Source organism: Pempheris klunzingeri, chromosome 4 (assembly GCF_042242105.1).
Source record: "Pempheris klunzingeri isolate RE-2024b chromosome 4, fPemKlu1.hap1, whole genome shotgun sequence".
Lineage (NCBI taxonomy): Eukaryota > Metazoa > Chordata > Actinopteri > Acropomatiformes > Pempheridae > Pempheris > Pempheris klunzingeri.
Window position 1 is genome coordinate 24,516,033 of NC_092015.1, and position 17,908 is coordinate 24,533,940.

A 17,908-nucleotide genomic window follows, 5' to 3' on the forward strand; every position below is an offset into this window, starting at 1 on the left:
CATAGGTTTGATTCATTCAATATTAGTCTACATTGTAGAAAATAATAAAAAGAAAGAAAAAACATTAAATGAGAAAGTGTGTTCAAATGTTTGACTGGTACTGTACATGGCAGACTTAAGATGAAAATATGAGACAAAGCAAATTGCAGTTAATATTTTGCAAAGCTGCATCTAGAGTACAGACTTGTTACGTACAGCCGGTTTGATAATCAAAGGCAAAGAAAATGTAAATGATAACAATGGATTTGAACTGTTGTGATATGTTTGATTGAAGACGTGCACGAAACAAAAGGATTTTCTTTCTGTTTGGATATACTGTGCAACATTTAAGTTGTGTTTGTGTGAACAGCTAGAGGAGGGGAAGCTGTGGTTCCAGCTGGCCTGTGGCCTCGGCGGTGATGGTGGAGGAGGTGGTGACAGTACGGATATGTTGGGCATTGCTGGTGGTCGTATAAATGACGGCAGCTGGCATACAGTGGCACTGGAGCTGAACCGCAACTTCAGCAGCCTGGCTTTGGATGACAGCTATGTGGAGCGACGCCGTGGATCACCATACATACAACCATTTGCTTTGGATAGAACCATCTACTTTGGAGCACTGGTCAGTCCACAAGGAGCTATAGCTCTTTATTTACAGGCAGATTTTCTTACTAAAATCTCTCTAAACATTGCTCTCTTTCTGTCCAGCCAGTGTAGTCCACAGGAGAGAGGGTCTGAGTTGATAAAATGATGATGATGTTAAATGATGTCAATACACTCCCCTGAGTCACCTTTAGTCATTATGGTGCGCTCAGAGCAAAAAGCTCTTTTGGGTTTTTATACAGGATGCCCTACCTTGTTGATGGAAGTTTTTGGACTGTATACAACCTGAAAGGAATACCTGCAGACATTATTCTGGGTTGAAAGAGTAGTTCCACCTCCTCTGCATGTCAGGTCTACAAAAAGACGGTAGAACGTCCTATAGTAAAGATACAAAAGAAGTGTTCATTTACAAAAAATTATATTTTCCTAAATTGTGTCTGGATCAAGGAATATCAATCAAATTGGTGTTGGTTTATTCATTATAAGAATGATGTTAATCCGTTTTTGCAAATGAACTCTTCAACATTATCATCTCTATTCGGGAAACTAATCAAGATTTTAGGGTTAGCGCATTAAGAATACAGCAAAGGTTATTTCTGCTTTCTAGTTTTCTTCTTATCACATTAATATAGAAAATACAAATTGCATCATATTGTCATTTCTGGATTGATTTAAATGTAACTGTAACTAAAGTACCGATCAAATGAAGTGTATATAGTGAGTAAAAGTAATCAACAAAACGACTACTTTTAGGCTGGAGAAATTAATAAAAGGCTCATTTCTCCTCTAGCATATTCTTCTTGACAGTATTCACAACTTTATTTTGGTTAGTGTTGATTTTTTATTTTAGTACTTGCTTAACACAAATAGCATATTTGTTTGACAATTTCCCAAAAAAAAGATTAAATTAAAAAATGTCATCAAGTGCTAAAGTTTGATAAAATTGCGCGTGCTCTTGGTGTTAAAGTCTTTGCTGCACCAGAGTTAGTCATTCTAAGCAGTTCACTACTTTAATTTATATACACATCGGGAAAAAATACCAAGGTCTGGATGATGGGGACCTCAATGGTGCGTACAGCCATGCTACTGCCCCACACTGCATTTTGATCCATTTATTTATTTATTATTACTGGGCTAGGCAGTTAGTTTATACAAATGAAGCACTACATATTGACTATTTGTTTAGTTGTCATTTGAATATTTTTTTGTATTTTTCTTAACATTTACAGCCATCTCAAGGCCTCCCTGGCAGCTCTCTGTGGCTCCCTAGTGGGCCGTGGCCCCCCTGTTGAGAACAACTGTCTTAAATTACAGCCCTACACGCTTGAACCATGTTTTTTTTCACATTTTGGGCACTTGCTTTGTCTTCAAAAAAGAAGTGGTTGGATATTAGAATGTGGTTAAGCTGTTGACTTGGTCTGTGTCTGCAATATTCTCAGGAATTATATTGTAAAAATATATTATACTGTGGCATTGTAAAATATACACAACTCACAAAAACTTAGGGATATTCGGCTTTCAGGTGAAATTTCAGGATGAACCTAAAATGCATTCTAAACTTTCCAGGTGAACTTAATGTGACCTTCTCTAAACTTTTGAATGCGCATGTCCAACTGTTCAGTGTTTCAGTTCTTTTTGCACAAGTTGCTGTTCTCTAACAAGAAGCTTAAAAGCAAAATTCACAAGAGGTTTGATCCATGAATCCACCAATACATTTCCTGCTTCAGTTAGAATTGGTATTTAAACAGTCCTCCTCATCATGCTGTTCACATTCTGACATCATGAGACCAAGACAACACCTAACAATTGATCAGCAGCACCTCAACACTGGAGGCTTCAAACAGGAAGTCCTCACACGGAGGTGTTCACTGAGTTTATCATTTTATTCCTTTTGTATATTTGAGACTAAGCCTAAATTACTTTTACTGAAAAGCCATGTGCAGTGTGTAGCCTCTAAACTACTGACCCTACCTCAGTCACAGACTCAGTGTGTGTGTGTGTGTTCCTGCAGCTATGCTCCTCTGTTCTTTTGGAAAACACTTTGATCTTTCCATCTTTGTTAGTTCATGTATGAATTTCTAACACACCTCTCCTCAGGTGCAGCACCCCAACTCTCGCAGCCTTATGGATTCCCAGAAGGACCCCCAGGTGCTGGAGGGTTTCCAAGGCTGCCTGGACTCTGTCATGCTGAACAACAACGAGCTGCCGCTGCAGAACAAACGCTCGCGCTACGCAGAGGTGGTGGGACTGTCGGAAATGAAGCTGGGCTGCATCATCTATCCTGACGGCTGCCTGCAGCAGCCCTGTCACAATAGCGCCACTTGCACTAGCCTGCCCTCTGGTGGTGAGTAAAAGAAAATACAGTGAACAGAAAAGCCACTTCACACCGGAGTTCCTGAAAGCTGAGGCTTGCAGGTCTTAAATGGCATATAAATGATTAATTTAAATGTGTTAAATGTCTTTAAAAGGGGAAAAAGACTAGACAATTGATCAGTGCCCTTATGATTGGCTGACATGTCACGTGGTTTAAGTGACAGCAGCTTTTCAGTGCAATTTAGCATTAGTTAATCTAAAGTTGTGGCACCCCTCTCATCTAAAACATATCTGAACTATGAAATAAAATATGCCTGGCCTCAAATAACACACCTCTGCTGAATTTTCAGCAGAGGTGTGTTATTTGAGTCCCAGCAGACCTCACTGAATGCTGCAGTAAGACTTCATTTACACTGTAATGAGCAAAGCATCTTGGGAATTGTAACAGCACACTGTTGTGATTTACACAGCATTTTGGAAAGGTTAGTGTGTGTATGATGTGTTGTTTATGCACAATAAAAAGTGCTAATTTACCAGCATTTTCTTTCAAATGTATATTAGTGACTTAAAGTGATGTGTGTCTGTTCTTTCATTCTTTTACTTGTCCAAACCATTACTGTGTGTGTGTGTGTGTGTGTGTGTGTGTGCGCTTTCATTATGCGGTCTGGGTGTACTTGTGATTTCCCCAAGGTGTGTGTGTATGTGTTTTTACCAAGCAGTGCTGTAAACAGTGTTCCGCTCTGAATTCATAATGAAGTTTATCTCCTTGCTTCCCTCCCTCCCTGTATGTTTACCAGGGTTCTCATGCAGCTGTAACCCCCAGTACACCGGAGGGCGCTGTGAGATGGAAATAACAACATGTGTTCCCAACCCGTGTCAGAATGGTGGTACATGTAAGCCCATCGGCAACGCCTTCCTCTGCAGCTGCAGAAGAGGCTTCAAGGGTCTGACGTGAGTTTCAGTCCAAACACACAAACCTGAAAGGGTCGATTCACCCACAGCCTCTAGCAATCTCTCTCCATGTAGATAGTTTTGGTTCGTTTGTCTGGGTTAGGAGATATGTGTGTCTGACATTCTGCCTCCACCATACATAGATTGTGCTGCTCAGTGAAAGATCACATATTAAAAATTCAACAGCAATGTTTACATCAAAATACATTTCTACCTAAAGTAACATACTGTAAGTGCATTCACACATGTGGACATAATCCAACGACTGCAAAAATTCATTTGAGTACAATATCTATGTTCCCAGAAAGAAATAACCTCTTTGCAAATTGCAGGCAGTGTGTTTTGTAGTTGTGGTTGATTCACAAAAATAAAAGAAAATCCATTAATCCCCACCTTTTAAGATATCAGGTAATGTTCTTTATTCTTTGTGCAGTTTTGGACCCTTTAAAGCTTGTCAGGAGGGTTAGGGTTAGGGAGATTGCTCAAAGAACAAAAAGTTTATATATGTTGTAGAATCAGTATGTTTTAAAGGGTTGTGACACCTCGGATTTTGTCATCTGGTAGTTTTATTAAAATTCTTAATAAAGTTGGGTACAGTACCCATTTAAAGTATGATTTATTGAGATATCTTACCTGTTGAACCCTTAAACTTCCAAAAGTTACAAAAGAACAGTTTTATCACTCTGACAACATCATATATATTTTATGTTGTATGTTGTTGATGTTCTGTAATCTGCAGAGTGTCGTTACTGAGAAACATATACAAACACATCACTTCACATGACACATTTCCCCAAAATTCTTCTTCTTCTGGGATCTCTGCTTAAATGAAAGTTCTGTTGTAAATGTTGCTCGGCTGCACAACTTGTGTATGTTTGGTTGTAAACAACAACATACACACAAATCCAGGCTGCTGCAACAACAGCATAAAATATGGTTCCAATCTAACATATGGACATTGGCCTTCAGTTATTTAGAATTTCTACATTATGCTTTTGATTAAAGTTTTGTTCCGATTTTCTTTTACAACTCAAGAGCTAAGTAAGCTCATTTTAGTTTAGAAAACATGATATAACCCAAATATCGAATATCATATCAAAATAAAACAATACTCTAATATGTGCACTTGCTGTTCATGGCCACAAGGAGGGAGCATTAAATAACGGTTCAGCACGTCTTGTGCTTCCCAGCTTCCTCCGACACTTGATCTTGTTCGTCACATTTCTCCAGATGTCATTAGAATTCCCATGCTGTAAAGTAAATGCAGTGTGGCAGCTGACAGTATAGAAGAAGACAATGTGACGAATTTAATCAAACACACACACACACACACACACACACACACACACACTGTATACACACCACGATTATACTCAAGCTGATTAACTTATTTCGTCAAAGCCTGATTCTTTATGAATTCAGATCTGAAGAATGTTTAAAAGTTAATCATAATCCTCTTTTTTCAATCTGGGGAACTCGGGGAAATGAACCAGAAGCAGGCAACTCAGATATGAAAACTCCCTACACCACAAAATGCATCTTATGTCTCTGGTCCTCCATGTACTGTGCACCCTCACAACATTTTTTGTAGCTCTTCACCGCCACAGTCTGCACCACTAAGACAACCAACTACCTCAGTCTGACAGTCAGTCTGCTTTGTTCAACTTCTTCAAACTTCCAATTCAGTTTTTACAGCTTTGTGTTTTTGGTGGACTCTCTGGTACTCTTTTACTCAAGAAACATCTGATGACGGAGGTCAGAGATGGACAACCTGTTGGTCTCCAATTGACCCTCCAGTGAGATTGTAGGTCTACATACAGGCACCATGGTCCTAAAACTGGCAACTTCACTGTGATAATAAGACTCAGAGCTACATGTAGTTACTACATGCAGCTGTTTGTTTGCCAAGAAATATTTCCAACACGTAACTCACCCTAAAACATGAATTTGCTATTTTTACATTTCTGCTTGTGTATGGATTTGCTAGACTAACCACATCCTGACCCCAGCTTTGCATAGACATGAGACTGTGACAACCACTATCTCATCTCATCCTGGAAGCAAAGCCAGTGAATACATTTGCCAAAATATTAAACTTTTTAATTTGATACACAGGGAGACCACCCACTATCACTGTGTTTGTAACAGTACTACCAGGCCCCAAGTTTTTTTTTAGTGGTAATTTGATTAAACACCATTTTATTTAGAAATGTGCTTTACCTGATAGTCTGAAAACTAGATTTTATTGATTGTACTTAAGTGATGAGGCTCATTGCTTCTATGCACATTTTCCTTGGGAACTTTGGGCTCTCTGTTTGTATTTAAAATCAAGTTTTGTGGCTTTTGGAATTGATCATAATAAAAACAATGATTAATTGATGATTGACCCACTAATGTCTAAATTAGGTGAAAGAGAAATAACTAAAATAATCAAATTGATGAGAAAGAACTGTTCTTTCTAAATTATAAAATTGTAATAATGTTGCTGTTTTGTTCTTTTCTGAAAACAAAACAGCAACGACATTATTAAGTTTGTTTCCTCTTCAACCTTCACCATTGACCTTACACCCTCTTTAAATGTGTTAAATGGCAAATTGTGTTGATATTCCATAAGCTGCAGCTTAATCATACTAAAGACAATGGGACTGTTGTTTGCCTACAATTGCTTAGATTACTTCTGCAATCTATCCACAGTGCATCTCATCTATTGCTCTCTGGCTTTTGTAAAGCATTCCATCTGGGAGCAGGTAATTGAGCAATCCTTACACTATCATCTCACACCAGTCTCTTCCCCTCTTTACTCCATCCCTCTATCCTGCAGCTGTGAGGAAGATGTGAACGAATGTGACCGCAGCAATCCAGAGGGAGAGTGTGAGAACGGCGGCGTCTGTGTTAACACTCACGGTTCCTTCTACTGTAACTGCACAGCGGGCTTTGTAGGCCAGCGCTGCAGCCTGCGGCCCGTTGTCGTCCCTGACATGCAGGCAGGCCATGCCGTGGTCGGTAAAGAGGAGCTGATCGGCATTGCTGTGGTGCTTTTTGTCATTATCACTCTCATCATCCTCTTCATCGCTTTCCGCAAGAAGGTTTTCCAGAAGAACTACTCGCGGAACAACCTGTCTCTGGTCCAGGACCCAGCCACTGCAGCACTCCTCAACAAGGCCAACGGTGTTCAGTTTAAGACCCTACACTGTACACCAGGAGACCCTCTCAACCTGTACTCAGAGCCAGAGCTGGGGTCCACCGTGGGGGTTAGTGGGATGATGGGACCACCACAGGTTCCTGTTAGACCTATGGCATACACACCCTGTTTCCAAGGAGACCCGCGGTCTACGCTGGAGAAGATGGTGGATGGGCGTGGTGTGGAGCATACAGAGATGAGCACCTTTCACCCGGAGTCACCAAGGATCCTATCAGGAACCACCAGGAGGGGAGTGGTGGTGTGCAGCGTAGCCCCCAACCTGCCGCCAGTGTCGCCCTGTCGATCAGACTGTGACTCCATACGCAAGAGCCCATGGGACACTGACGAGGGTAAGTGTGTGTGTGTTTTTTAACACCTGCTAGGTGTTAAATAAGTGGCTTATAAATTAAGGTTAAGGAAGCATGAATGAATGAAGTTAATGTTGAAGCATGTGGAGAATTTTGTCCCAATATGTATTCTACAGTCCAAATAAGAAATGTCCCATCAGATGTGAGGAATAGTTTTTTAATCCATAATTTGTGATTTCAAATTAGCATCAGGTGAATGTAATTGTTGACAGCAGTAGTCTATGAGTTCTGCTTTGGTATTTGACCACAAAATACTGAATTCATTACTTTGAATGTAATATTTATTAATAATATTGTCAAATTATGCATGTGTCTGTATATCCTTAAATACTCCTAATTAAATACTAGGTTTGTTCATTAGGTGCATCAATATATAATATAAATTGTCAAACCATGGTCAGTCTCATGCAGCTTGGATTGAATGCAGTTTTGTTTTGATTAAGAAACTAATAATTCATATACTTCAGATTTTTTGTTATACACAACACTGTATAATCTGTGACATACCTTCAACATAAGTTAAAATGTTAATCTTTCGAGCATACAGGTTTTGACAAAGGACATCCCGATCAAGATTTTTTGTCCCTGATTCTGATCCGAGTCCTTTAATAACAGTCCAATTCAATCCTGCCTAGTGTACACAACTACAATATGAATATGAGATGTAAGATGGAATTCAATTCATCCTTCATCCAGATTTTTGATATATGTATTTGCATGTTAAGTAACAGCTGTAACATGCTAAACTTATTTGTGGGTGTGTATGCTTTTTGATCCAAATACTGGAGGCCTTGATTCAAAATCATGATTTTTATTGTCTTAAATTATTGACATGATCTGAATGAAACCGAAACTGGAGGATAGGGAGGAGATAGGGAGAGGGAGGATAGGACTCTTGACAGTGACACCTCAGTGACACATCAGCTGGAGAAAAGTTGTGGTATCTCTGAAAACAATCTTTTGGTGGTGTGACAGAGTGGACATTCTTTCCTCACAAATGATCTTTGACTGAGTCAAGACACCAACTGCAGAGATCACACAAACCTGCCATTAAGTTACCCACAGGTTTAACAGAGAAGAAAGACTCCTCACCTATTTCAGTAGCAAGGATGCACAAGACACGACAATATGGAGCTCTCTCGTGCTTGTAACTTGTTGTGCATTACGCTAAAGGAGCTCATTTCACAAGATAATACTCACTGTAGTCTAATAGGTCCCTGTAGAAATTTTACCTTTCTTTAAAGTGATGTCCATTATCAGTTAAATTGAGTGAAAAATCACATAGTTAACTGCTGCATAAAAAAGAGGCCTTGCAAGACTACACAATCATTTTATAATCTAATCTGATTTAACAGATTTAACTAATCCACTTCATTTGCTCACATGCCTATAAATGCATGAATGGTTTGGAATCCTGACTGTTACTTTGTCATACTGTACATTTGGGTAGAAATCTTTCCTACTAATACTTTGAGTTTCTGATCTGCCCTGACACACACCACTTGCACTGCTTATAGGAAATGGCCACAGTCTCACTGACATAAGCTGTCACTGCCTCCAGTCTTCTTGGCTTCTGTATATGACAAAGCTAAATGCCAGTGGAAGCGTTACAACCTGAAACCTGAGTTATGAAATAAAATAGAAAATAGAGCACTGGGACTAAGTAGCTAGGCCTCAACAGTGCAGGCCCTGTTTCACCTGCTGCTGAGATGCTTCAATACTCCTGGTATTTTACTGTAATAGTCTGCAGATCTTTTCGTATTCATGCTACCCTCATGCTACAAGTAGTGCACATTAGTGTGAGAAAATATATTAGCATAACATTCTACCTCTGAGCGGTGTACAACAGCTAAGATTGGGAAACCTTAATAACTTTGATATATTTATAAAGTACGTCAGAATTTCATATGTACTGAAGCAACATAAGATACAAACCCCCAGGCACCCTCATGGTGGCATGGAACCACCAAGAACGCATAACTAGGCCTTCTGTTTTTCATATTATTCATTGTTTCAGCTCGGCAAAAGGCAGTTTTGTTTTTACAGTTGTGTCTGTTTTGGAATCTGGCTCCCCTGACCTCCTGACTTCTCTCCACAGGTAAGATGGTTGACATGGCAGAAGAAGTAACATGTTTCTCTGGGAGCAACAAAGGCAGTAACTCAGAGGTCCAGTCTCTGAGTTCCTTCCAGTCTGACTCCTGTGATGACAATGGTGAGACACAAACCAACAGCAGCAGTTCAGGGTTCTCAGAGTACCCCAGTTCCATTAAATTTCTTTTAAATGTGGTTATTTTGAAATGCTTTGTTTGCCTGTTTGGTAGTTGGTTACACAGGGTGTCATTTAGCAATATTCCTGCAAAGTCAACTCTATCCTTCAGACTTGATTGTCAAACATTTGTGAGAGAATGTTGGTGAATTACTTGAACAAACTCAGATTGCTGCATCCTTTGCTTCTTAAATGCTGCAATAGTTCATGACCGTCATGGAAATACAAAGAGAAGATCTGACTAAATGAGTGAGACTCAAATATTTGTATTGTTTCATGTTTTTATTGAAGAAATCACTTGAGCAGCACTAGTCTAGCCTGAAAATGGCTTTAAGAAAAGCCCAGTTGGAGTCATGTTCTTGAAAAGAATTACATGAATCAAATGTCCATGTGCTTGCTGCTATAAAAACAGAAGTAACATAGAAGTACTAGAAGAATGAGGTGTACCAGGATATAAACAGGAGAGTATGAGCAAGGAAACAGAATGAGGATAGAAAGCATGGAAGCAGAGAAAAGAAAGGGAGAGTACAATAATAGCTCTTTTCCGCTATGGGAACTTAACAACCAAGTGACATTACATGACCCTTTAAGAAGCTGTGAGGCCTGTATTCTTTGTCCTGCCTTATGTTTCCACTGTGTTTTACAAAGGAGAACATTTCAAATATACATTATTCAAAAGTCAACACTGTATAGTGACGGGGGACCGAGGTCGTGATGTTTATACACTGCTCAGTGGGTAAAGTGTATTGTAGCTTGCAGGACAGCTACAGCGACAGGAGAAGTGACACTAATATAGATTTTCTCTTATATTTACATGTAATGACATTTAAACATAAGCATTTTTAAATTAATAGCAGAGTGTGTCCTCTAGCACCACCATCAGGCCAAATATTCACTTGCTCACAAGATATCTCATACTATAATGGATAGATGGCAATGACATTTCAATGTAATGCTCAAAAGAGCAAAAACCCCTAATATGAATGACTACCTGGTCTTTATTCTAGTCAGACTTATTGTTCCAGGCACTATAGTAGTGGAAGTAGTGGTTAGAGTGTGTGCCACCTGGCCACTGTATCCTCAGTTCACTTCTAGTCCCAGGGCCTTGTTGTGTTTCCTGTCTATTCAGTCAACTGGCAAGTAAAAAAAAAGAATCATTACAAAATATCAATCTTTTAGCAGCACTGGTGATAATATAATGTTACTTTTGTCTAAACTTTTCATTTTATCGAATGAAATGAACATTGCAGCTTCTAGATCTTTGTATGTATTATCCGTTTGAGTATTGATGCAAAATGGTGCAGGAATCCATTTCCAGGGTTTCACAAACTTTTTCTCACAACTGTTCATTATAAGCATTCACAACAACATCATGGTAAGCATTCTCTAAGAGGCTATGGGGTTTTGACTGCTTCACAGCGTGGTGTTAGTGGTTGTGGCTTTCGTGCTGGAGCTGTGCATTTGTTTTTGTTCTGTGTTTTTACATTGCATCATCCTGTTCTCAATATATTTTATTTGCAATCCATGACATTCATTGTTTTACTTTTCAGTATAATCATAATTTGGAAATGTCAGCTTTTTTGCCCCTAATCATCAATTAAGTGTGTGAAATTTGTCTCAGCCATATTAATGCTGTTGCCATTGTTACTCGTGTGCTTGCTGAAGCCTGACTGGTGTCACCAGATGAGGAAGTGTCTGCACTAAAATGGCACAAAGCAATAGAAATGCTGTTTTTATATTGCTTTGTTCTAATGTTGCTTTCTTTGCTTTTGTGAGGTTAATTGTCTTTTTTTGGCAATGTTTTCTTTGCTGATTTTTAACTTAAACCTTCTCCATATATGTAAACAGTATTGTATGCAAATTCCCCCCCAAACATCAAAATCAGCAAAATGTCTTTTGACTGTTCCAGAGGCAGACAGGGCTGGCACTAGTGGGCAGCCATATGAAATGCCACAGGTGTAAGGGAACATCCATGTTGAGCATTTTTCACTTTGAATGACTGTGTTTCAAAACTTCTCTCCTCCTTTTTTCCCTTCCACAAGCCTCCATAGTGACCGTCATTCGACTGGTCAATGATGCAGTCGACACAATCGAAAGTGAAGGTACCATGTCTCATCCCCTTTGTGTTTCTCTCACTCTTCCACTCTTCTCTTATCTCAGTCTTGTCACAGCAGTATCTCTCCTGAAAGAGATGTTTTCAGTTATATACCCAAGCTAAATACTTGAAGCTCTTACCTGAAGCTAAATACTCTTATTGTGTGTTATATACTGTATCCCCCATTAAATGAACCCCTCTGGACGCTGTAGATAGATTAGCTCTCAGTTCTCTGTATATTTTTTACATAGAGCAATGATGCTTTTTAACATTTCTATGTTATGATTCCAACTGATCACCTGAGTGGGTGATTTCACCAATGAGCTCCTTTTACTCTACTCAGTCAAGGACTGTTAATCAGTGAGTGAGTTTTTGGTTGGAACGTAAACTTTTGGCTCTTCATGGCACAGGGTTGCCCACCTGTAACATATGGGGTTTCTTTCACAGTTATTTGCTGATATTATTTATTGTATTGTTGATGTAATCTTAGACAGAATACAAAGCATATGTTAGTCACCCCCTCTATTTTTAGAGTTCATTTTTCCTCCCAAAATTTCCCTCCAGTTCTCAGTTGATGTTTTGGAACCCAGAAGTAAAAGTGTAGGCAAGCACTTCATGATGTAACCATAATGATTGTTAATTATTTTAGACAGAATGCAAGGCTTCTGTTAGACACAGCACAGCCAGATGTGAGTGGATGAACCAGCAAATTTTGTTTTATGTGGCAGAAATTGAGGTAAGGATAAATCCACGAGTTGAAAATGTTTCGAAGTAAGCTAAAATTTCATGCTTATCCACTGCTTTATTAATTTACTTCATGAATAATACAGTAAAATGAGAAACCATAGGAAATTGATAGACCTGGAATTCCTGGTGGTTGTGAGGCACACACACACACACACACTTTTTCCACACAACTGATGCTGCCATATTTGTTGCAAGAATAGTTTGTTCTTCAACAACAGCTTCCATGAGAGTTGCAGTTCTCAAATGGTAGGAAAACAATTGTTTTTGGGAAAAATTTTGGGAGGGAAAAATGAGCTATAAAAAATCTGAGGGGGAGGAGATTTTTACATTGGTTTGATTATACAAAATAATCATTTTAATTCCCTCATCATTTCCAACCTAAATTTCCTTCTGTCCTGTAAGTGTATTTAGAACAGCAGATACACTCATGATCCAGTGCTAAAGGCCTTACATTATGTTGTTCTTCCACCTGACAGTGTCAGTTATGGATCACGGTCAAACCTACAACAGAGGTGACTACCAGCACCCCCACCTCCTTACCTTACCCCTACCCATCTATCTGTCTATCCATCTGCAGGGAGTAGACAAAATAACAATCACCCAATGACTATAACCAGAATTGTACAGTAACAGAACCTACATTTCTGTAGATCTGCCACTAAATGGTGGGTCATATCAGTATGTGTGTCAGTTAGCGTCATTTTCAAGTCCTATATACTATAAATGGATGACATTTTATGAAGCACTTTTATCCAAAGGAGTTCATGCAATTAGTTGTGGATATTAGTCTCCAAAGGACAAATGTATTCTATAGCACAAACAACTAGATAAAAGATAAAATGTTGGTATCAAACGTCTTATGACATTACTCCTTTTTTCCATGCAAATTCCTACCAGCTTGACAGGGCTGACATTCTAGCAACTTATCTAGCTAGCAGCCCGCTAGCTTGCAGAGCTTTAGTGAGTAGCACTATAATGTTAGCTAACTGCTAACATGTTTGCCACCTACATTAAGAAATGTTGTGTCTTATACCTCAGCAAAAGGCCAAGAGAAGGAAGACTTGTAGGTGATAAACATGGATGTGAACAATGCAGATTTCAGTTTTTTTTAAAAAATGGTTTTGTAACAAGGAAAACATTCCACAGGGGCCCGTCACACCTAAAGCTATCACTGCCTATATCCTTCTGTAGGGAAGTCAGTCGCTAATTACTATCTATTTAGCTGCACCTACAGTGTGCTACTCTGCTACTGACAGGCACTGACCTCAGATAGAGTCACTGTGAAAAGCAAATCTTAAATCAACACTTTTCATGTATAAGCTAATCTATTCTAAATTAATTTGTCTACCCCCTCTATCTTTCTACTTCTGTGTATTCCCAGCTGAACTTTTCTACCTCCATACTTTGTCATCATAAATTACTCTGCTCACCCCCTTGCCTTCTCAGAGTTTGCGTGTGTGTTTGTGTGTGTGAGAAATTTGATGTGTTTTCCTACCCCTTCCACAGTTTGCTGGCCACTCATTGTGTTGTGCTGACTTGCCAAGACCAGTCACTCTATTGCCCCCGCCCTGCCCTCCCCTCAAAAATCTTTTTGCCTGCCACTCTCATCTTACTGCATCTCACCATGTCACTTTGTTTGGATTTTTATCCTGTACCAATTCTTGATGACGGCACAGCCTTCTCTTCCCATGGTTGGTGAACTGCTTTGATGCATGGATGTCTGTTTTTTTGATTTGTCATTGCTATTGTATGTCACTCACAGTTTGCTCTTGAATTAAATCTGCCTTCAGTGAAATTAAGCTGCAGAGTTTTGGGTAGATTGTCCCTCTGGTCAGCCACTCTTTTGTGCTTAGAATCATCGCTCATGCTGTGACAGTAGATCGTTGGCTCCAGTCCTAACTCTAGGATCAGTTTAGATGCCCCGCTTCAAAGTTTGCATCTGAAGGAAGAATATGTTCTAATGGGTCAATGACCAGTACATGCTTTGTCATTTCCTTCCTAAATGAGCTATGAGCATTTTCTCATCCACCGCAGAGGTTTTGATTTTGTCTAAAATTGTTATTGTTTGTCACTGCCTTTCAAAACAACCCAAAAATTATTCATATGACTGCTTTCTAATCTACCACTGTTATTGTTGCGGTTTGGTGAAGCTGACCAGGAAAGCAAAACTACATAGATAAAGTTTAGGATACAATTGTGGTCATGGTGAAAAGAAACCATCGTGGGTTAGTAGAAGGAGGGATGTGAACTGCAGTCACCTGTGTCACAGGGAGACACGCAACCATCCCAGACAATCTTCTAACTAAGAGAATTTAATAATATCACAATACTTCTTTTTCTTCCGAGAGTGAACAGTCATTATCTGCAAGATCACAATGCATAACTTCTCAGGAAAACATAAACCTACATTGACAACAGCTGTCCGCTCAGTATTTTACCAAGGATAGTCTTGCAGTGGTTGCTAAAATGGGACACAGCTAGTAAGCTGATTTATTATAGGCTTAATCACTGTATTCATTTGAGATATTTAAGCGTTTGCATCAAGTGTTTAAGTGGTAACAGGGTGCATTGGAGCCAGCAATCCACTTTCAACACATAGATGTTTTTTTTACTTTGTTATACCGACCACTTGGAAAATCTACTAGATATTTGATGTATCCCTCTAACATCCAAAATCAAATGTTGCTGTGTTTTTTGAGCCTGTCAACATGGCTTGAGTTCTGCTATTTGTCATGAAGCTCAGCATGTTGTGATACCTGTAACCTCAACCCTCAAAGGCTGCTATTGTGCATGTCACATACCCTCAAAGATCTAACATGTTTTCTGTACAGGTTGTGTCTTGTCATGTACCTGACCTTCAAGACCTCAGTGAATGATTGATGTTACTGAGTCTAATGAGCCTGGTGCATACTGAAGGCATGTCTGCTGCACAGCTCCACATTGTGGAGACTAGTTTGTTGGCTCAACCATAGGGTGATGGTGACTCTTACCCTTTTCACAATCCAGATTATTACTAACCATCTCTCCTTATACTGTCTAGCATATCACTGGGACACGTCAGACTGGATGCCAAGCACCAGGCTGTCAGACATCGAAGAAGTGCCAGGCTATGAAGCAGGTCCTGCCAATGATGTGGTAGGCTCAGCTCCCCGCCTTGGAGGAAGCACCCGTGAACTGGAGTCAGACTACTACCTTGGGGGCTATGACATCGACAGTGACTATCCCCCTCCTCACGAAGAGGAGTTCTTGAGCCAAGACCAGCTGCCACCGCCGCTGCCCACGGGCGAGGATTATCCTGAGCCCTACACACCGCTGCCCGCCAACCCACCAGTTTCCAAGGAGAGCACCCTAAGCTCTGGTAGCACTGGGCGTCAGAATGCCCGGCCAAACTTCCACCCCAGCCAATACCTGCCTCCCCACCAGCTGCCCCTTGGGGAGGTGCCCCATGGGGACTTAAACACTTCAATGAGTGGGGTAACCCCAGAAAACGTGGACACTGAAGACTCTGTGTCGCTAAATATGCGACTGTCTGTTGGTGCATCATCAGCTTCGGACATGTCGGCCCCTTGTGGGCTGGATGATTCTGAACATGGCAGCGACTTCGACAGTATGGATGAGCTTCGTCGAGGGGTGACCATCATCACTGACTCACAGCAACAAACTGAGGTGTGATTGATTGACCACTACAAGGATGCTATTTGAAGTATAATGGGCCAGAAGGAGCACAACACTGGTGCAGATGGCAAGAGATGCACAAGCGGATGTTCTCACAAGGGAAGAAATGCTAGGTACTGCTACAACTGTAACAATAACCTTAAAACCACAAATTCACACATTTAAAGTACTATACTCACAACCAACTCTGTCCAGAAAAGGGAATGTTAAGTGTTACCAAGAGCAAATAACTCAGTGTGTTGTCAGTCCCGTCCCTGCTGTGCAGAACAATCAGAAGTGTCCTTCCTGTTCCAATAGGGAGTAATTTGTAATGTGCAAAGAATGGAGTAGAGAATGTGAATGAGAAAGACTAATCCAAATGAGATTGAAATTTACAGATGTAGTAGAGAAAATTAAACAAAAGAAAAGAGAAGGGACAATCATGTAAGTGAAAGGGTTGTTTGGTTCCCTGCTCCTTCACAGAAGCCCATTGGACCACTTCTTTCTAAAATCAGACAAATCCCCATTTTCATCCTTTCCTTCCTGGATTTGTAAACTTTGTAGTGCTCTGAGCTTGTACAGACTTTGTAAAATAATATGACCTTACTGGTGAAAAAGTATGAAACAGTGTTCTGGCCGATTTTCAAAAAGCCATTTATTTGTTTGAATGTGAAATGCTTGCTTCTTTTCCAGAAAGAAAAAAAAAGCCAATACATTAAACCATGATATTTCAGCCATCCTCTCTCATTAGCCCAAAATGTTCAATGTTTCATTGATCTTTCAGCTTGTTTTTGTACCAATTTTTCTGCAGGAGCCAGGAGCTGTTGCAGTTGCTAATGTAATGTAGGCCTGTTATCTCAAGATCACAAATTGATCTAGAGATAAGACACAGTACTGTTTAGTCTTTAAACACTCTTATCCATGAACATATTTAATTATATCATAATATTACCCAAAAATTGTTTTGAGGTGATCAAGACATTCTTCAATAGCTACCAACTTCCAGTGCCTATCCAACACTATTTCAGACTGAACAGGAGAGAGCTAAAATATAAGTGGTTTGATACCAATGATTAACCTCATTAATTGTAATGGCATGGCATTAATTAATGGTGGTTAACAGTAGAGGTAGAAGGTATTCATTTTTGAAATTTTGCTAGCAGCTCTATACTTCACCACGGAGATAATTTGTAGATTTATATTATACCAAAAAACCTGTATATATACCTACAGCATACAGTCTGTGAAGTATTCTAAGATAAAGACGATGCAAAGAAATTCTTAAATGTCAGGCTCCCTTGAACAACTCTCAAATGATGTGTAAAAAGAAAAACATGAACGTAAAAGTAAAATTGAAAATTTTAAGGCATAAAATAGTGCAGAAGTTGAAAACAATTACTAAAATGTGTGTAAAAATACTGTGGAAGGTGTACAGTATAGTACAGTATATGTCTACTGTATAGTGGATCTATACTAACATATTCTGTTGGAGAATTAATCTAATCTAAACTAGTCTAATTAAGGCCATGCTCATTTTTATTGTTATTGGACTTTTAATTGTAATGGACCATTTTTATATTTTACTCAAGTAAAGGATCTGAACACCACACAAACATAGTTTGTTACCTTGTAAGATTGACATAATTAAGAAATAATATTGAGACAGTAGTTAAAGTAAGTTAACAAGATCATACAAGAAGAAATAGTAATGTTAATATACAAATCCTGAAAATGTATATTAGCAACCACAA

General features: G+C 39.4%; 1 protein-coding gene across 1 annotated transcript in view; it reads left to right on the top strand.

Annotated features, from left to right (window-relative positions):
- Window positions 1-16,310, top strand: part of LOC139199739 (protocadherin Fat 3-like) — a 130,068-nt gene extending 113,758 nt beyond the window's left edge. Inside the window, exons 23-30 of the mRNA XM_070828868.1 lie at window positions 350-601; window positions 2,680-2,926; window positions 3,693-3,846; window positions 6,668-7,377; window positions 9,494-9,607; window positions 11,704-11,763; window positions 12,980-13,015; window positions 15,544-16,310. Of these exons, the coding sequence (XP_070684969.1) occupies window positions 350-601; window positions 2,680-2,926; window positions 3,693-3,846; window positions 6,668-7,377; window positions 9,494-9,607; window positions 11,704-11,763; window positions 12,980-13,015; window positions 15,544-16,175 (2,205 nt within the window). The 3' untranslated portion in view covers window positions 16,176-16,310. The remainder of the gene's footprint in view (window positions 1-349; window positions 602-2,679; window positions 2,927-3,692; window positions 3,847-6,667; window positions 7,378-9,493; window positions 9,608-11,703; window positions 11,764-12,979; window positions 13,016-15,543) is intronic.
- The last annotated feature ends 1,598 nt before the right edge of the window (window positions 16,311-17,908 follow it).